Genomic DNA, 20,203 nt, shown 5'->3' on the forward strand with positions numbered 1-20,203 from the left:
AAAATTAAGCTAAATGTTAATTAGATAATGTGGGTTCATTTAACATAAATATAATGGAAAAGTGATCGATCAATTGAATAAAATAAAATGTTTTTGGATAAAAAACGGTTAGTAATTGTTTTCAAAAATCAAGTATGATTCAAATAATTATTGATATTATTAATAATATATATGACTATTGTGGTAAGGTCGTATGGACCTATCAATACCATATCAATACTTTTATATTCTTAAAATATATTTCTAAATTCAATGTTCTTTATTATTACATTCTTGTTGACATATTAGTATTTCTATCTATCTCAAAGCGAGCATAGTTAAAGGAAGTGAATTCGATCCTTCACCTCATATTGTACTAAAAAAATATTTTTACCTGTCTATAGACTTAACATTGACATTTTCACATTATCACAAAATAATAATAATAATAATAATAATAATAATAAAATATAAAAATATAATCAAAATAACGATAATATGAACATAATATAAATATAGATAATTTTTATCTTATTTAAAAAATATATAATGTTCATTTGTTAATTTAAATATTTGTCATGAATTTTTTATTTTTATAATTTTTCAAAATATCTATAAGATATTTTATCGATATTTCAAATATCAGAAAATTGAGACCTCTTCATTTCTTAAAAAAAAAAAAGAAATAATGATAAAATAATAATAATAATAAATTGAGACCTCTTCAAAATCCAAAAAAAGGAAGAAAAAAAAACACTATGAACCAATGACTTTATAATCATAACATTATAAATGAACTCAAATCACTTTATAATCACCATGGAAGAAGCAATCTCTTTCAAGTCATTTCAAAAGAACTATGAACCATTGCCTTCCATATTTCTACACACAACTTCTGCACTTCAATTAGCAAAGCCATTGGAGAATCCACTGAAACCTACCTACTGTTCGGATACCGGGATAGGGGCCTAACACGGTTTTTACAGGTTCTATCGGTAGGCCTCCGGCGTGGTCATAGCAAGCCTGAAAACTATGGAGTGCAGAGCACAAACAACTCATTGTCTCCAAAACGACTAGAGCTTGGTTTCGTCTCTCGCTATCGAAAAGGAACTCTCAACTAGTCAACCTCTCCCAATTTTGGGAGGCTGCTCAAGGAAAGATAGAGAGAACATTCAACACAATACTCTAACAAGCTCGATTCAGCAATGCAACCGAAAGTAAAAGCAAGTGTAGGTGAAGATATTCGGTACCTTCTTAAGAATTACTCTTGAACCACTTCCTGATGCGTTCTGATCAACAGGTTTCAATATCTCGAAAGAACAAACTAGAGATTCGTCGACGCTCAATAGAGCACCCGCATTGTCAAACTCTCCGCCGTAGTTCGGAGCAGAAAATATGGTGACTAACCTTCTTTTGGCAAAAAATTCATATCCATCCTCCACCACCTGTGGAAGGAGATCAGAAAAATACAGTTGTATAAGAAGGGCAAAGCACATTTGAGAGAGCAGTAACATTCGAAACCGTTCCATTTTTCTCTTCGATGCAACGAAGTAAAAAACATGGTATATAAGACTGTCATACACACCGCTGCATTTGTATCATAGGCAATTTCCAGGGCGTGCTAACGATATTACCGATGGCAATTCAAAAGCAAAATTTCATATGGAAAGTTAGTGTTAAACTTCATGGAAAAAGTATGTTTACCTGATGACCGCGACAAATGAGATCAAGGTCATTCTTATCTAAGAATTCAACCACTTGATCTGGTCCGAAAGTGCACGAAACACCTCGATCACTGTCTGCCCAGCCCTTAATACTAGGATCAGGATCGGACCAAAGCAGATCACAGAGAAGACCATTGTCGGGAATCTCAGTAGGCCTCGCAAGTTCCTTAATCTGATCCAAATTATGCAAATCTGGAGATAGTCCTCCATGCATACAAAGTATCTTATCGTCGATAAGTCCAGCCACGGGCATGCAGTTGAAACAATCTGTAAATATTTTCCAAAGCCTAACATTAAACCGCCTTTTACATTCGTCATAGAAACCATAGATTCGGTTGATCTTCGCATCCTCATGGTTCCCCCTCAGGAGAAATACTTTATCCGGGTGTCTTATTTTATACGCCAAAAGTAAACATATCGTTTCCAAACTTTGCTTCCCTCGATCAACATAATCCCCGAGAAAGAGATAATTTGCGGAGGGAGGGTACCCACCATATTCAAATAGTCTGAGAAGATCTTTGTATTGACCATGTATATCACCTGTAAGAAGCCAGCAGAACCCAAACATTTATGTCAAAGTCATAATTCAACAGAATTGGATGCTTTTTATTTATTATTTCAAGCTCATTCCCTAGGCCTAGTTCTAGTTCATGAAAGTACGCTACAATATCAAACAAAAAGGAGAAATTGTATCAAAAGACCAGCATTTGGGACACAAAAAAGCTTGATTCATCTAGCAAATACCTAAGGAAATGTACGGGTTCGATTTCGAACTTATGTTTTCTAACTTTCGAAAGTCACCGAACAATACATTAACCTAGCAAATCACAATCTTACATACCAAACTTAGACTACACAAACTTACGTTCGTTATAACTCATTACTCTGCAAAATACATACATATGCTACACAACTCTAAATTTTGTCTCCAGGTTACACCACTTCAGATTTCTGAACTCCGAGCTACACAAACTAAGACTAATCAAGACTACGAGCCAAGCATCCGAACAACAATTTATGCTACACGTCACCATAGCCTTTGCTAAGATCGCAAACGTTCGTACCCGCAAATGCAAGAAATTTTATTGTCCAGATTTCCTAACTCTAGGCTACGCAGTTCATATTTCCCAACTCTAAGCTACACAAACTCAGACTTATCAGAACTACAAGCCGAACATCAAAACAAAAATTTAAGCTACAATTCACCATAACATTTGCCAAGATTGTCCCAAAAACCATTAGAAAATATTCGCATCCAGATTTCCTAATTCTAGGCTACACAAACTAAGACCTACAAAAACTACGAGCCAAACATCAAAACAACAATTTAAGCTACAATTCACCATACCCTAGGCCAAGATTTGCCCAAAACAGCATTAGAAAACAGAAAAAATCCACAGATGAAAGAAACAGAAGAAGAAAGAGAATGAAGACTGACCACAGATGCGAATAGGAGCATTCACGCGGAGGAGATTTGGTTGGGAGAGGAAGATTTGCCTGGCGTTGACACAGAGATGGCGGATTTCAGCCTCCGAAAGCTGAACCTGTTTTCCCCCTCTCCCTTCCAATAGCCTCCTTATTATGTCATCCAAAACCCCCTTTTCCATTCCCTCCATTGTCATCATCATCCTCCTCCAATTCTTCCAAGATTCACACCAGAATATCAACTTCTCTCACCTAAAACTTGCCCTAATGCCTCAATTCCCCCTGCTCGAAGAAGGGAATTGGCTCTTCAGAGAAGGGAAAATCAGTTCTGGCTGTTCCAAGTTCAGGAGAAATCAAAAGGGCATGTTCAAAATTGGAGAAAAGTAAACACCCAACTCTTCAAAATAGGCAGAGAATCAAATCAAAGTTGATACGATGAATTCAGACAATAAAACAAGAAGAAGAAGAAGAAGAAGAAGAAGAAGAAGAAGAAGAAGCAGCAGCAGAACAAAGGGGGAAGAAAAACCCTCCCCCAACAACTTTTCAGATAGAAGAACGGGAAAGAGAAAGATGGTCAACACAGAGAAGCCAAGAAACAAACCAATTACACGTAATGATTAGAATTCACAAAATCTCGGGGAAGAAAACCAACAAGAGAGAGAAAGAGAGATTGTTATTTACAGAGAAATCTGAGAACATCAAACTCTGAAGCTGAATCCATATTTGGGGGATAAGGGATTTTCTTCCAATCTTTCGTTTCTTCTGGTTGAAATCTTCAAACGAGCGCTGACCGGTGCAGGATAGCAAAGCAGCGCACTTTAGGAGGTTTTCGAAATGGAATTGTTCTGTTCTTCTGAATTGGTTTCCATTTTTAACAATTTACAAAGTATTTCTCTTGGCAATTGATGTTCATACTAATCCCATTCTCTAAAATTAATTTGATTTTCTCTTGATTTTGGAAAGATTCAAACTGATGAAAGAATTGAACTTGGAATGGGAGATGGTCATAATTTTTGCTTCTTCCTCTTAGTCTTGTATATAAATCTTGAGATAAAAGCTTAGTTGGATTAAATTTTATAATTCTTGTTTCAAAATTTTTTGTTTTATATAATAAGACCATGATTTTTAAGTTGAAATACATCTTTGACAAAACGGGAGTTGACTTCATTTGATAATCTCATGTTATTGAATTGTTCTAAAATAATAAGTTATCAAAGTTGTTTTTACCACTACTCTAGTTACGGATTTTTGGTCACTAAATAATCTCAAAGATATTGTTTTAGAACACCAACTTTGATAGTGACGTAAATTTGTTATAGGTACTCGTTTGGGAACACATATATGAGTCCCAACTCGATCATTAGAGGGACAAAGTGAGACTAATATAATCACCTGTCATCGATTTGAAAGATAGCTCAACTCGACTCCCATATGAGAAAGGGAGTTATCCCAGTGAGAAATCTGTTGACTCCACCTTTGAGAAGGCGAATGGAACTAGCGAAAAATCTTTTAACAACAGAGGCATCAGAGTGGCAAGGCTACACTTCTCATGGAGTCTCACCTTTCTATATGTACATGCAATCTCTAAGCAACCTAACTATACTCGGTTCAACATAAGCTCAAATTAAGTATTAACTTAAACTTCAAAGTGTACATCACTGGGCACCACATCGGTGTAAGGTTCTATTAGTTAGTCATTAACTAGTCTCATTCATAGATCATTTCGACTCGCTAGCTGGCGTGACACCTTGTCCAGAATTCTACATCAATAAAAGTGATTAGGTATTTATGTCTCACCTTACGAATTGCAAATTTGAACAAAATGAAAAGATCTTCAAGATCATAATCAATGTAATAATTAAATTGTATGCATAACATATAATTGAAATTTTCATTCAAATAGAACCAAAGTTAGCTTACATTTATTTATATATATATATATATATATATATATATATATATATATATAATAGCTTCGTCCATATAACTTATATTAAAATATAAGTTTCTAAATGCTCTTTTACCTTTAAATTAAAGTTAGCTGGTTGTCGAATTAGTATATTTAAAGTTAGTTGGTCGTCGAATTAGTATGTGAAGAGAGAAGAATGTCAAAAGATAACCTTTTTTTTTTTGTATTAGATGTGATTTTTTTTAGTACACAATATACATGGACGAGTGTTCAAACACACAATTTTTTGGTCGAAAATACATATCTTATTTTTAACCAGTTGAGCTACGCTGAGATTAGTTTGGATATGATTTTTTCTCATTAGCTTGGACCACTATCACAATAAGAAACGTTGAAGACGTGGGGTAATCATACAAGACTTTTGCCACTAATTACATTAATAGTGTATTGGACCTAGTTATCATATTAGAAACTTCTCTAGTCAAGAGGGTATCAAACACAATGATAATTGTGGCAACATTGAGCCCACATCTATACTAAGGCTATACAAATTGCAAGATCCTTGGTTTGCAGGTGTATTATTTGGCTCAAGCACGTTCGGGCAATCAACTTATCTTAGCTTATTTCTATGTTAAAATAATGTGTCACTTTCAAAGTCAAAGAGTGGTCACGAGAAGTGTACTGAAGTAATTGGCTCAACCATAGTGATCATTATAAACTAGTAAATAACAAATACGTTAACTTATCTAAAAAAATAAAAATAATAAATAAACTCTTTTAATTAACTGTAATTCATAACAAAGTTTTAAAAGTAATAAAAAAATCATTGGAGAAAGTCGATTCTCATTGGAAGATTCTTTCAACACATCTTGATTCTTTGATTAAGAAATAAGATATGCACAAGATTATATTCTTCTAAGGTCAAAAGATAAGAAGCAGGGAAGAAAAGTGATATATATATATATATATATATATAAAGAAAAATAAAATAAAATAAATAGATCAATATTTTTTTTCTTTTTCTTTCTTTTCCTTTGCCAAATTGGGAAAAACCGCGTATTTTGAACAATTCCCTTTCTTTTATTTATTTTTTTGGAGTCCTTTGGAATCCCTAAGGAAAAGAGAAAATGTTGGGCTCAATCATCCAAGGCATGCCCACTAAGAAATAATGAACAAATCATAAATGCCACGTGTGCTTTGACAAATGGCTGCCACCATTTTTTTTTTCAAAATAATATTTGTTTTCCTATTTCTAGCCATCTAAATTTCTAGAAGATGTCAACTAAATTTTTTACAAGACCAAATACAAATGTTTATTTGTAACTTTTCTCAAAAATAAAAATAAAAGTAAATAATAAAGTTAGGTTAAATTATTAGTTTAGTGGATGAACTTTGATGGTTGTGTTTGTTTAATGTCTAAACTTTTTCTTAGTTCAACAATACGTGGATTGAAGATTTGAACCTTCAACCTTTGATCAAAGATATATATCTTAATAAGATGAGTTATGAGTTATGAGTTATGTTCACGTTAATTGAATATGTTTCAATTGTATCTTTGAACTTTCAATTGTAATTTCATTTATAATATGTGTTCTTATATTACTGGAAAACATGATAAAAGAAAATAAAAAAATTTATCGGTTAAGCCGCGTAATTAGTAAGAATCAACTTATAGATTAAAGTGTAAGGACGTAAGCGGTTAATTATATCCTTCTAAATGCTGCTTTAGCGTTTTTTATGATCAAATTACTTTAGTTTTAATAGTAATGTTTGAATTAACATTTCATTTTTATTTAAGAGATTAATTCTTTTCAATTCAGTAAATAAATAAATTTGTTAGGCCGATCATTTTTACCGGTCAAACCAACTAAAATAATGACTCAACTAGTTAACATCCGTTCAAATGTTTGAATTAATGTTTTAACCTAATATTTATAAATTTTTATTTTAAAAAATCAAAAATTCAAATTAAGTGAATGAGAAGGTATACCTATATACACCAATTTGCCTTCTTAATTACATGCAGTCTTCTGTCAAAAAAAAAAAAAAAAAAAGTTTACATGCAGTCTGGCCCAAGCCCAAAGCGAACAAACTCGATCCACATAAGAGGCCCATGAAGACTAAGTGGGCCTTCTTTTTCTTTAATGAAAAAGCAAAGCCCATAAATTGGTAATTGAACCTTAAAGAAAAAGAAAAAAAAGATATGTATGGGTAACTAAGCATTTATTTTTGAAAGGTTGCTCACTTTCATTTTCGGTTTTTTTTTTCTCTCTTTGTGAGAACTATATAATTTGGTGCATCTTAGAAAGAAAGAAACTTGTTGTTATTAAGAAAAAAAAAACTAATGAAAAAAAAGAATAACTTTTAAAATTTTAGGAAGTCAGCCTGTAAGGATCTTATTTAGTTGAAAATATCTATTGAAATAAGAAATTATTAAATAAATTCAATACAATTGAAACATTGTTGTACGATACAGTTCGATATGACTTGTAATTTACAAATTGATATATATACTGTAAAATTTACTATTGACCCATTAAAATATCAATTCAATTCTCTGCAATACGTGGCAAGGCATATATGCAAGTAAACAACGAGTGATATCATGTGTAAATTTCATTGAATATTTTTCTAATGCAATACGACTCATGTTTCTATTGACATATGTGCATTGATCATCTTATCAAAACTTAAGAATTCAATATCAATTCAATTTACCGATAAGAGTCACATTCTCCAAATAACATTGAATAATTTTGACACTATCTGATTGTGCTTGTACCATAAATAATTCAACAAATAATTAGACTCGTTCGATTTCTGAAGACCGCGTCGTATCCGAAGGTGGTAGAAGAAGATCCTCATGTAGCAATGAGTACTCCTCTTTGGATGATTGGGGCCCATTCATGTAAATGGCATAAATTACCAATTGCATGGCTCCTAGAAGGAATCCAATCAAATTGGTCACCTACAAAGATAGAAATGTTATCGTTATGGCAAGAAATTTTAACTAAATTTTCAATTTCATTGAATTCTATTAATACTTATGGGTTACCTCTCAAAATAAATAAGTTACGGGAGGAATAGTTTATACCTATTATAAACCATTGTTAGGTCCTTATCTTTTAGGATCCTTAACAAACTCAACTTTAAATTAAAGAAGTCAAATATTAATATGCACGTCTCAAAATCAAGCTTGAAAATTGCTAGCAAAAGTATAAAGTCTAAGTTTCATTAAATTTCGAATCTGTCAAATCGAGCATAGCTCAGTAATTGACGTATATCTCTGACCAAGAAGTTATGAATTGAATCCTCCCCTCTCAAGTCAACTTTTTGACTTACTTAGCTAATAAAACACGAGCTTATAAAGTTTGACTCTATAACTATCTTTTTGTTGTGGTTAGTTTGGTACCGATGTACGAGATTAAGAAATGGACTATAACAATATCGATTAAAGTTATGAAATATAATATTAATGTTTAAATACTATTTTGATTCCTATATTTTTGTCTTTGGTTAGGTTCATGCACTTTCAAAACATTCATTTTAGTAACTATACTTCCAATTATATTTTTGTTCATTTTAGCTCGTGTACTTTCAAAACATTTATTTTATTAATGTACTTTCAACTTTTATTTAATTGTAGAACCTCTATTTTCAAAACATTTCTTTTAGTCTATGTAATTTTAAAAAGGTGATCATTTTTCTCCCTATATGAAAATTTAACATAAATTTTATACATAATGAAAATCTTTTAATATAAATTGATGGCTACATTTCAAGAAATTTTTTGAATGAATTGTCATGCTATAATTGTAATCAAAATAAATCAACAAAAATTAAAATTAAAGGATCAAAAGGGTCAATTTTTAAAAATAAATTACCAAAATAGCTATTTCGAAGGTACGATTGGGTTTGTAAGGTGATTGCAAACAAAGTCTGGCTAGGAAAGGGAATGATCATGGGTATATAAGAGAGGACAATTATCTCCATTGATATGAGACCTTTTGGGTGGAACCAAAAGCAAAACCGTGACGGTTATACCATAAAATAAACATTTTGAAAGTATAACGAGCCTAAAATTGACATTTTGAAAATATAGAGACCAAAATAAAATAAAATCGAAAGTACATAAACAAAAATAGTATTTAAACAAAGCAGACATACTAATTAGGTGTGTATTTAACATATTTTGGTGAGGAATAAAAAGAATTGAGTAGAATATATATATATATATATATATATATATATATATATATATATGAATATGAAAATTAAAGAACTTACTCCAATGAAGGGATCTTTGACAAGCACAGCATAGAAAGCCCAAACTCCAGAATTTACAAACATGCAAAAAGTAAGAAGGAAAGGCATATACTCCACACTTTTACTTCTCACCACTTTTTTCTGCATAGTTAATAATAATAATAATAATAATAATAATAATAATGTAAATTCACAATGATAATTTTACTAGCTTGAAAAACTAATAATATGACGGTGAAATCGATCTTAATTTCGAGATCGAAAATATATAATCAGGTAGTAGAAATATGAATGGGTTATAGAGAGGAAGAAATTGTCTCGATCTTGCCTTCTAGAATTATTTCTAGAGGTCTAGAAGATGACTGGTAAAATGTTAAAAGGTAATTATATTGACGTTTGAAATCACTGTTTATGAATTTATAATTAATTGATTCTTAGTTTGAAGGAGTATTTTTCCCACGGCATGGAATATAAAATCCTAAATTTTGATAGAGTAAGAAAGTTTTAGTACTAACCGCTATTCCGAGAGGTGAACCACAATTCATGATATTAAGAGCAGCACAAATGAATCCAATGACATTGATTCGAGAATTTCCATGTAACATCAAATACGATGTCAAGATTGTTCCTCCCACAAATCCTACATCAAAAATCGCCACTAGGATTGTAGTCCTAACCTACAAGTATACATGCATAGCGCGTATATATATTTAGTATCTTATCAAATAACCAAAAATAAATATAACAACAACAAATCAATACTAATCATGATCAATTATAATAATATAGATGACATCTACAAAAACAATTATAATAATTATATATAAGCTTAAGAAAACTAAAGTTAATTTTCTTCCTTAGTTTTTTTTATTTTTTAGCTGAATTTCAAAAACAAAATTATACTTTTAAAAATGATATATATTTTTAGTTTTCAAACATTCAAATATGTCAAAAGAGATACTTAGTATAAGGGAGGTTCAAAATCACGTTAAAGCCATCAAAGTAATGTAACTCATAACAACAAAGATCATACATTGACGCTAAATAATGAAGGAAAGTATAGCAAATAAAATTAGTTTAGGGACGTCATCAAAACCATATATCCAAACCGTAAAAGTAACGACAAGGATCGAGTATCGACGAGTGACAACATACTCTCATGTTTGGAGGTGAAAATAGAAGGAAAATGGAGAGGTAAAAAATTTGAAAGGTAATTCCAAAGATATTGACAGTGACAATGAGAAATCCATCAGGCTTTATAAATCCATAATATGCCCAAAGAGAAGTAGTGAGAAAAGTGGAAATATAAGGAAGACTGTCAAATTCCTCTGTTGATTTTTTCTTCAACACTCTCCAAAATGTCTTCCTGCATAACATTAAAAACACATCACCCAATTATTCATTAATTTATATTTCTCAAAATAGATCCACAAAAGAAATAAAAATAATAATAATAATTAATTTTTTATCTTGCTCTAATTTGCACAAGTTTTTTTTTTTAATTTTTTTACACGTTTGATATAGATTTTCGATTGGATGTTTGTTTAAGTTTTTGAACTCTAATACCATATTATTTCATCTCAAAATCAATTGGCAATGAGATGAGCAGTCCACTTACTTACATTATAAATTTTTGTTCGTTGTCTTTTAACAATAATGTTTTGTTTTTCAAATTTGATTTCTAAAATTAAAAAGAAACTATCTTTTGTAGGTTTTAAAATCTTATTAAAATATTGGTACGAAAAAATTATATAGTTAAGAAATTGTAGTCAGGTAAACCAGCTTATTTTTTAAAACCAAAACCAAACTATGTTACACATTTTCGAGGTTTGTTTTTCATTCTTTTAAGAACACCCGAGAAGTTTAGCGGTATTTGAAAAGCAATCCAATATTTAAAAGAAGATTATGTTCAACAAAGTGTAGATTAGAAAAAGGTTGGTTCATAAGGTTAACATTATTAAAGAAAAATTGAAAACAAAATCAACGTGAAATAAGAGTTGAAATTTTGACAAAAACTTACAAGGGAGAAAGGAAGAACAACGCAGAGAAGATATTCCCTGAAAATGAAAAGGAAAATATAATTTAATCCACTGTTAAAATGCATATAAAAATTAAGAAAATAATATAATGAAGAAATAGATGCAAAATAAATGTGGTTTTTTTTTTTTACCTATCACTCCAACAAAGAAACTAAGAGTTTCCATATTGTTCTTGAAAGAGAGAGATATTCAAAAGAAGATCAATACTCTTTTTTTTTTTTTTTGACAGAAGATCAATACTCTTTATATAGCTTTGAATGTGATGAAAGCATTGAATATTATTTGATTTCGAATTTAATTTGTATGACAAATTAGGATATTATTTAATTTCTATGGCAGTGCCAACTCAATCCTTACAAAATACCACTAAATTTAAGGGAGAGAGATATTTGAATTGGGATCTTTTAATAATATTTTTAGAAAAATGATAGTTCATATTGATATCTCCTCCGAGTTATAAATGTAGAGGTTGGTGAAAATATATATATAGAGATATTGAAATGAGTTACAAATTATTGACATTAATATGATGTGTTGTATTTTACAAGGGATTAGAGTTAATTAAGAGGGAACGTATTCAAATCTCATGATGGCCACCTAACTTAGGAATTAGTAATTCTTAGAGGTGCGTGTAAACTGGCTCGGACACTCACAAATATCAACAAAAAAAAATATTAGTGATATTTTATTGATACTTTGACCATATATACACTATATACAAATATCAATTCACTTAAATGTCGATAAACATATAGAAATGTCGACAACAAATAAATATTTTATCATTTTTAAATAAATTAAAAAAAGTTTGGTATTATTCTTATGTCTATATTAATGATATTTTGTTGATTTTTTTTAAAATACTGTAAAAATATGAATTCACCACTCATATCAAATGGAATCCATGAATAAAAAATAAATAAATAAATAAATCCTTGAGAGGAAGCTCACCACTGAATATTTGATAACTCATTATTATTTTAAAAAGGTTATATTTTTGTATTTCTCCCTCTGAGTTATCAAACATTATCCTGAAATGAGAGACCCATGTGAATTCTCTTATCAATTTTAAAAATCTTCAACTTTTTTATCGAATAAATGCTCGACCTCACTGGGAAGTTCAATGAATCCATGTGAAGAGAGAAAAAAAAAAAAAGAAAGAAATTACACGTAATGATTTAGAATTCACATAATCTAACAAGAGAGTTATTTAGAGAGAAATCTGAGAGCATCAAACTGCTGAATCCATATTTGGGGGATAAGGAATTTTCTTCCAGTCTTTCGTTTCTTCTGGTTCCAATCAACTTGCCCATGGCTTCGTTATAGGTAGCTTCACAACTTGTCACGTAAGTGGATCAGTTGCTTTGAAAATACATGTTTGAGTCTCAGTTCGATCATTAGAGCGGCAAGATAGGACTAGTAGAATCACTTGTCGATTTGATAAAGATAGTTCAGCTCAACCCCTATCTAAGAAAGGGAGATACCACCACCGAGAAATTCGTTAACTCCACCCTTGAGAAGGCGAACGAAAAATCTTTTAACACCAGATATAGACATTATAGTGGTAGCTAAGGCTATACTTCACAAAGCTCCTCTATAAAAATCAGAGTCTCACCGTTAAGCAGCCTAACTAAACTCAGTTTGACACAAACTCAAACTAATTATTAACTTCGTCGGGTAGCGCACCAATGCATGATTCTATTAGCATGTCATCAACTATTCTTGTTTCGTCATTCGTAGATCATTTTGACTCCCTAATTGACGTGACACCTCGTCTAGAATTCTACCTAAATAAAGTGATTAGGTATTTATGTCTCGAACTAAATGAAAAGATGTTCTTGATTTGGTTTCTAATCAATGTAATAGTTAAATTGTATCATAACATATGATTGAAAATTTCATTCAAATAGAAATAAAGTTTTTTCAATTTATGCTATTGATCGTGGTCTTATTCCTATTTGGGTGGAGATATACTATGTTCCATTTGAGATTTGACGAGAATGTTATACCTACTTATATTAAAATATAAGTTTTTAAAATGAATATCATGTACCTTTAAATTAAAGTAATTCATTGGTGATCGAAACATGATTTGAATATTCGAATTAGTATGTAGAGAGAAAAGAAAGTAAAAAAGAGAAAACAACTCTGTTTTTTGTATTGTGTATGATTTTTTTTAATACAATATGTATGGGTGAGAATTCGAACATACGACTTTTTGGTCGAAAATACATATCTTAACTAGTTGAAATGTGTTAAGATTAGTTTGGATATAATCTTTTTTTTTTCTTCATTAAGCTTGGACCACTACCATTATAGGAGGCATCAAAGACGTGGCATAATTATTCGAGACTTTTCCCACTAATTATATTAATAGTGTATTAGACCCAATTATCATATTAGAAACTTCTTTTAGCTATTCAAACAAGAGGTATCAAACACAATGATGATCGTGGAAACATTGAGTCCACGTCTAGGCTGAGGCTATACAAATTACACGATGTTAATATCTTGCAAGTATATTATTTTGGCTCAAACACATCCGGACAATCCACTTAGCTTATTTTGATGTCAAAATAATGTGTCGCCTTCAAAGTCACGTAATGGTCACAAAAAGTACTGAAATAATTGTATATATGGTCAAGTCAAATACTTTATGGAAGATGAAATAAAAAAGGTCTAACCTTTTAAACTAGTAAATCAGAAACACGTTAACTTAGGATCTATAGAAAAAACATATACTCTTCTAATTAACTATAATTCATAACAAGGTTTTAAAAGTCAAAATAAATCGTGGTAGAAACTCGATTATTGTTAGACTTAGAAGATTCTTCGACCCATCTTAATTCTTTGAATTTAAGAATATATATATATAAAAGAAATAGAAGCAATAGATCAATATTTTTCTCCTTTTTTTCTTTCTTTGCCAAATTGGGAAAACCGCGCATTTTGAACAGCTCCCTTTCTTTTAATGAATCTTTTTTTTTTAATGAAGATGTCCTTTTTATTTTTATTTATTTTATTTTCATTTTCATTTTCATTTTCATTTTCTTTAGTCCTTTTTAATCCCTAAGGAAAAGAGAAAATGTTGGGCTCAATCATCCAAAGTCATGCCCAACAAGAAATAATGGACAAATCATAAATGCCACGTGAGGGTTGATAAATGGCTGCCACTTTTTTAATTCAAAATAATATTTGTTTTTCTCTTTCTAGCCATCTAAATTTCTAGAAGATTTCAACTAAATTTTTGCACAAGACCAAATACAAAGGTCTGTTTTGTAACTTTTCTGAAAAAAAATTAAAATAAAATAAGTTTAGGTTAAATCATTAGTTAAGTGGATGAACTTGATATGGTTGTGTTTGGTTAATGTCTAAACTTTTTTTTAAATTCAATAATATGTTAGGATAGAGATTTGAATCTCTTATCGTTTAATCGAAGATATATACCTTAATCAATTGAGTAGTTGAAAATATTTCAATTAAATCTTTCATTTCATTTATAATATGTGTGTTCTTATCATCATTAACGAAATATTGACATGATAAATAAATGGTAAAAAAAAGCAGACAACTAAATAACTGAACAAAATACACAGTGATACAATTTATAATAAAAAAATTATTATAATATGTTTATTTCTTTTTTCTTTGTACTTGATAGAAGAAAGTAGTCAATAGGGGTTTTTTTTTCACCGTTGCAATATTATTGGATTTCAAGCATCAATCGATAAAAGAAAATAAAAAATTTACCGTTTAAGCCACGTAATTAGTAAAAATCAGCTTATAGATTAAAGTGTTAAGACATGAGCTGTTAATACCCTTTTAAGTGTTGGTTTAGCTTTTTTTTTTAACCAAATTACTTTAGTTTTAATAGTAAAGATTTTGAATTAGCATATTTAAGACTTAAGAGATTGATTCTTTTCGACTCAATGCAATAAATAATTTTGTTGGGCTAATATTTTTGCTCCCACTAAAATAATGATTCAACTAGTTCAAGCATCACTTAATCTTATTTATAAGTGAAATGTTTGAATCGTGGCCTGTATACTTGTAATAATTTAATCTAATATATATTATATATATATAATTTTATTTTTAAAAAATCCAAAATTGAAAGTAAGTGAATGAGAAGATATGCCAAAGCAGCATATATCAGTGGTAATTGGTATATATTTCTGACCAAGAAGTTATGAGTTTGATCCGTGCTAAAAAAACACAACAAAATGAATTGAGAAGATATATACACCCATTTTTCTTCTTAATTATATGCAGTGTGGCCCAAGCCCAAGCGAACAAACTGGATCCACATAAAAGGCCCAGTGAAGACTAAGTGGGCCTTATTTTTATCTAATGAAAAAGCAAAGCCCATAAATTGGTAACTAAACCTTAAAAAGAAGGAAAAAAGATTATTTATATATATTATATATAGGGGTAACTAAGCATTTATTTTTGAAAGGTTGTTCACTCTCATTTTCAGTTCTTTTCTCTTTATGAGAACTATATAATTTGGTGCATCTTAGAAAGAAAGAAACATTAGTTGTTGTTAGGAAAGAAAAAAAAAAAGGAAAAAGAATAACCTTTAAAATTTGAGAGATTCGACACACAAAAAATCTTATTTAGTTGAAAAATATCCATTGGAACGAGAAATTATTGAATAAGGTCAATACAATTGAAATATTATTGTATGATATTGGTTCAATATGACTTGTATTTTATAAATTTATAGATATATTGTAAAGCTCACTATCCACCAACTAACACTTTTTTAAAAAAATGTTTGTAAAAAAAAAACTTTTTTAAAAAAATTAATATCAATTCAATATTCTACAATATGTGGTATATACGCAAGTAAACAACGAGTGATATCGTGTCAACTTCATTGAATATTTTCCTAATGCAGTGTGACAGATGCTTCTATTAACATATATGTATTGTCCTCATCAAAATTTAGAAATTTAATATCAATTCAATCTACCGATAACAGTCACATTGTCTGAATCATTGAATAATTTTGATACTATCTAGTTGTACTTTTACCGTGAATAATTCAACAAATAATTAGACTTGAAGAGTGCGTCGTATTGGAAGGTGGTGGAAGAAGGTCCTCGTGTAGCAATGAATGGTCCTCTTTGGATGATCGAGACCCATTCATATAAATGGCATAGATTATCAATTGCATGGTTCCTAGGAGGAATCCAATCAAATTTGTAACCTAAAAAAAAAAAATAAAAAGAGATATTTTATTGATTATACGAAGAAATTTTAACTGTAAATTTTCGATTTCATTAAATTAAACCTTGAGTTTGAGAAGTCAAAAATGAATGTGCTCGAAATCAAGCTAGAAAATTACTTGCAAAAGTTTAAAGTTTAACTTCAATAAATTTCAAATCTAAAAATCAACTTTGACGACTCACTAATTAGCTAATAAAATAGAGCTTATAAAGTTTGACTCTATTACTATCTTTTTGTTGTCGGTAATTTCGTACCAACGTACGATATTAACGAAATGGACTAGAACAAGTATCGATAAAATCATCAATATAACTCGTCCTTAAAGTTAAAAATATTATATTAAGATTTAAATATTATTTTGGTCATATATTTTCGATTTTAATATAAATTTTATATACAATGGAAATTCTCTGATACAAATTTATGGCTACATTTCAAGAATTTTTTTTTAATGAATTGTCATGCTAAAATTGTGATCAAAATAAATGAGATAAAAATTATAATTAATGGACCAAAATGACCCCTTTTTAAAAATAAATTATCAAAATACACGTTTTGAAAGTATAAAAACCAAAATTAACTCGAAAATATAGGGATAAAAATAGGTATATTTTGCATATTTTGGTGAGGAATATATGTATAAAAAGAAGTTAAATAATTATGAAGAAAAGAACTTACTCCAATGAAGGGATCTTTGACAAGCACAGCATAGAAAGTCCAAACTCCAGAATTTACAAATATGCAAAACGTCAGATGGAAAGGCATATACTCCACACTTTTACTTCTCACCACTTTTTTCTGCATAATTAATAATAATAATAATAATAATAATGTAAATTCACAATGATAATTTAGGCATAAAACTTTACTAGCTTGAAAAACTAATAATATAAGGGTAAGATCGAAAATATATAATCAGGTAGTAGAGGTATGAACGGGTTGTTAGAGAGGAAGAAATTGTCTCGATCTTGTCTTCTAGAATTATTTCTAGAGGTCTAGAAGATGATTGGTAAAATATTAAGGTTATTGTATCGATGTTTGAAATCACTGTTTATAAATTTATAATTTATAATTGATTCTTAGTTTGAAGGAGTTCTTTTCCTCCTTTTTTTTTTATAAAAATGTCATGAATCCTAAATTTTGATGGAGTAAGAAAGTTTTAGTACTAACCGTTATTCCAAGAGGTGAACCACAATTCATGATATTAAGAACAGCACAAATGAATCCAATGATATTGATTTGAGCATTCCCGTGTAACAACAAATACGATGTCAAGATTGTTCCTCCCACAAATCCTACATCAAAAATCGCCACTAGAGTCGTTGTCCTAACCTACAAGCATACATGCACAACATAGATTTAATATTTTGTCAAACAAAAAAAAAACAATAACAACAAAGAGCAGGCATTGACGCGAAACTAATGAAGGAAAGTATAGCAAATAAAAATGTAGGGACGTCATCAAAACTAACATCCAAACCGTAAAAGTAACGACGATGATCGAGTGACGAGGACATACTCTCATGTTTGGAGGTGAAAATAGAAGGAAAATGGTGAGGTAAAAAATTTGGAGTGAAATTCCAAAGATATTGACAGTGACAATAAGAAATCCATCAGGCTTTATAAGGCCATAATATGCCCAAAGAGAAGCAGTGAGGAAAGTGGAAATATAAGGAAGACTGTCAAATTCCTCTGTTGATTTTTTCTTCAACACTCTCCAAAATGTCTTCCTGCACAACATTATAAAAATATCACCCAATTATTCATTAATTTATATTTCTCAAAATGGATCCCAAAAAATAAAAATTATTTATTTTTTCATCTTGCTTTGAATTATTTTTCTATTTTCTGTTTCATATCTGATAGTTGTTTGTAATCCACAGACCATTCATACTGACGGTCCAAATTTCTTCAAATATGTCCTAGAATTGATCATTCGAGACATTGGGCAAAATTCATATTGGGAAATAATATGATCCATGGGTTCCTTTATTGGAACTATGTTGCTATTTATTTTTCTTACGAATTGTTTTTAACTTGTTTGATAATGTTTTGTTTTTCAAATTTTGTATTGAATTACTCATTGTTTTGTTCTCCACCATGAGGCCAAATTTCAAAAATAAATGTGTCGTGTGAGCATCAAATTTATGAAAAAGAAAAAATCTATGTTTTTTAGATTTTAAATATACTTAAGAAGTATATAAACAAACTTATTTTTTAGAAGTAAAACCAAAACCAAATTAAGTTTTTTTTTTTCTTTTTTAGGTTTGTTTTTCATTTTCTAAAAGTACTCTTAAAATTTTAGCTAAATTTTAAAAACAATCTAACACAGAACTTAAACACAGGTAGATTTTAAAAAGAAAAAAATATATAGTTGGTCTAGAAGATTAACTTTTTAAACCAAAAATATAAATTATAAAACAAAATCAATATAAAATTATAAGAGTTGAATTAATCTTATTGTGGTATTGATATTTTGTCAAAAACTTACATGGGAGAAAGGAAGAACAACACAGAGATGATATTCCCTGAAAATGAAAAGGAAAATATAATTTAATCCACTGTTAAAAATGCATATAAAAATTAAGAAAATAATATAATGAAGAAATAGATGCAATATAAATGTGGGTTTTGCTCTTTTTTTTTCTTTTTTTTTTTTCTTTTTTTACCTATCACTCCAACAAAGAAACTTAGAGCTTCCATGTTCTTGAAAGGGAGAGAGAGAGAGATTCAAAAGAAGAGATCAATACTCTTTTATATAGCTTTGAATGTGATGAAAGCATTCATTATTTTATTTGGGATTTCATTTCCAAGACAAAGGATATTATTTTTTAACCAAATTTATATTTTTCTTCATCGCCAACTCAATCCTTGCAAAATACCACTAAATTTAAGCTGAAAAAATTATATAACAAATATCTTATCTTTTTAAAATAAATAGAAATTATTAGCATTAATATTATGTCTATATCTTCGACAATAGTCGATATATATTATGGAAATATTAATTCATTCTTTATGTCAATGTTCAACTCATACACATATAGAAATATCGACAAACATTTTACCATTTTTAAATAAATTAAAATATATATATATATCGTTATTATGTCCATGTTAGTAATATCTTGTTGATATGTGTTTTATATTTTGTTGATTTTTTGACAATACAATAAAAAAGTCAATTCACTCTCATATCAACGTCGAATCAATGAATATAGAAAAATATCAATATGTTGATAAAAATTTAATACGTTGCTTCAAATATGGTTTTAATATTATATAGATCTATAATTGATGCTTGTCAAAAAAATAAAAAATAAAAAAAATAAAGATCTATGATTGATGTTGCCTGCTGTACGAAACATTTAAGCTCTGACCAAAGGGAATGATAAGAAGACGTGGTTTAAGAAGAAATGAGAGACCCATGTGAATTCTCTTATCAATTTTAAAGGAAAAAAAAATCTTCAACTTGTATCAAATAATTGCTCAACGTCACTGGAAAGTTACGATGAATCCATGTAAAACAAAACAAAAAAGAAACATGTCAGTTCGGTGAAATTATAAATTTAGTCTCTAAATTTTAATAGATCTATCTATTTAGGTTAGACCTGAGACTTAAAAAGTGA

The 20,203-nt window shown here is 29.6% G+C and overlaps 3 protein-coding genes across 6 annotated transcripts; all 3 read right to left on the reverse strand.

Annotated features, from left to right (window-relative positions):
* Positions 1-738: 738 nt before the first annotated feature.
* LOC111018862 (serine/threonine-protein phosphatase PP1) lies at positions 739-3,981 on the reverse strand. 3 transcript variants are annotated; one of them, XM_022295111.2, is made up of 5 exons: positions 3,810-3,970; positions 3,142-3,460; positions 1,684-2,243; positions 1,230-1,424; positions 739-1,124 (listed from the first exon to the last, which is right to left on the reverse strand). In XM_022295111.2, the coding sequence occupies exons 2-5, from the start codon at positions 3,329-3,331 to the stop codon at positions 1,101-1,103; spliced, it is 969 nt and encodes a 322-aa protein (XP_022150803.1). In that variant the 5' UTR covers positions 3,332-3,460; positions 3,810-3,970; the 3' UTR covers positions 739-1,100. The 3 variants fall into 3 exon arrangements, with proteins under 3 accessions (XP_022150803.1, XP_022150802.1, XP_087983429.1); XM_022295110.2 differs by having other exon boundaries at positions 3,142-3,968; XM_088127303.1 differs by lacking the exons at positions 739-1,124; positions 1,230-1,424 and having other exon boundaries at positions 1,648-2,243; positions 3,142-3,981.
* A 3,662-nt stretch (positions 3,982-7,643) lies between these two features.
* On the reverse strand, positions 7,644-11,554 carry LOC111018811 (bidirectional sugar transporter SWEET16-like). Of its 2 annotated transcripts, XM_022295060.2 has the most exons (6): positions 11,474-11,554; positions 11,324-11,360; positions 10,459-10,669; positions 9,819-9,980; positions 9,325-9,444; positions 7,644-8,005 (listed from the first exon to the last, which is right to left on the reverse strand). In XM_022295060.2, exons 1-6 carry the CDS (start codon positions 11,505-11,507, stop codon positions 7,841-7,843), a joined length of 729 nt encoding a protein of 242 aa, XP_022150752.1. In that variant the 5' UTR covers positions 11,508-11,554; the 3' UTR covers positions 7,644-7,840. The 2 variants fall into 2 exon arrangements, with proteins under 2 accessions (XP_022150752.1, XP_087983267.1); XM_088127141.1 differs by lacking the exon at positions 9,325-9,444.
* Positions 11,555-16,191: 4,637 nt separating this feature from the next.
* LOC111018870 (bidirectional sugar transporter SWEET16-like) lies at positions 16,192-19,288 on the reverse strand. The gene is made up of 6 exons (XM_088127142.1): positions 19,244-19,288; positions 19,066-19,102; positions 18,094-18,304; positions 17,745-17,906; positions 17,253-17,372; positions 16,192-16,554 (listed from the first exon to the last, which is right to left on the reverse strand). Exons 1-6 carry the CDS (start codon positions 19,275-19,277, stop codon positions 16,390-16,392), a joined length of 729 nt encoding a protein of 242 aa, XP_087983268.1. The 5' UTR covers positions 19,278-19,288; the 3' UTR covers positions 16,192-16,389.
* Between the last annotated feature and the right edge of the window lie 915 nt (positions 19,289-20,203).

Source organism: Momordica charantia, assembly GCF_013281855.1.
Source record: "Momordica charantia cultivar OHB3-1 chromosome 8 unlocalized genomic scaffold, Mcharantia_2.0 BLBB01000008.1, whole genome shotgun sequence".
In the NCBI taxonomy this organism is placed as follows: domain Eukaryota; kingdom Viridiplantae; phylum Streptophyta; class Magnoliopsida; order Cucurbitales; family Cucurbitaceae; genus Momordica; species Momordica charantia.

Bases quoted from the DNA above. Each gene is read 5' to 3' on its own strand.
- LOC111018811 (XM_022295060.2), bottom strand. From the start codon at position 11,507: ATGGAAACTCTTAGTTTCTTTGTTGGAGTGATAG. The intron at 11,361-11,473 runs GTAAAAAAAAAA...TTTCATTTTCAG, and splicing joins TTTCTTTGTTGGAGTGATAG to GGAATATCTTCTCTGCGTTG. The intron at 8,006-9,324 runs GTAAGTTCTTTA...CTATCTTTGTAG, and splicing joins TCAAAGATCCCTTCATTGGA to GTGACCAATTTGATTGGATT.
- LOC111018862 (XM_022295111.2), bottom strand. From the start codon at position 3,331: ATGATGATGACAATGGAGGGAATGGAAAAGGGGGTTTTGGATGACATA. The intron at 2,244-3,141 runs GTCAGTCTTCAT...GGCTTCTTACAG, and splicing joins TGCTCCTATTCGCATCTGTG to GTGATATACATGGTCAATAC. The intron at 1,125-1,229 runs GTACCGAATATC...TTCCTTGAGCAG, and splicing joins CAAGAGTAATTCTTAAGAAG to CCTCCCAAAATTGGGAGAGG.
- LOC111018870 (XM_088127142.1), bottom strand. From the start codon at position 19,277: ATGGAAGCTCTAAGTTTCTTTGTTGGAGTGATAG. The intron at 19,103-19,243 runs GTAAAAAAAGAA...TTTCATTTTCAG, and splicing joins TTTCTTTGTTGGAGTGATAG to GGAATATCATCTCTGTGTTG. The intron at 16,555-17,252 runs GTAAGTTCTTTT...TTTTTTTTTTAG, and splicing joins TCAAAGATCCCTTCATTGGA to GTTACAAATTTGATTGGATT.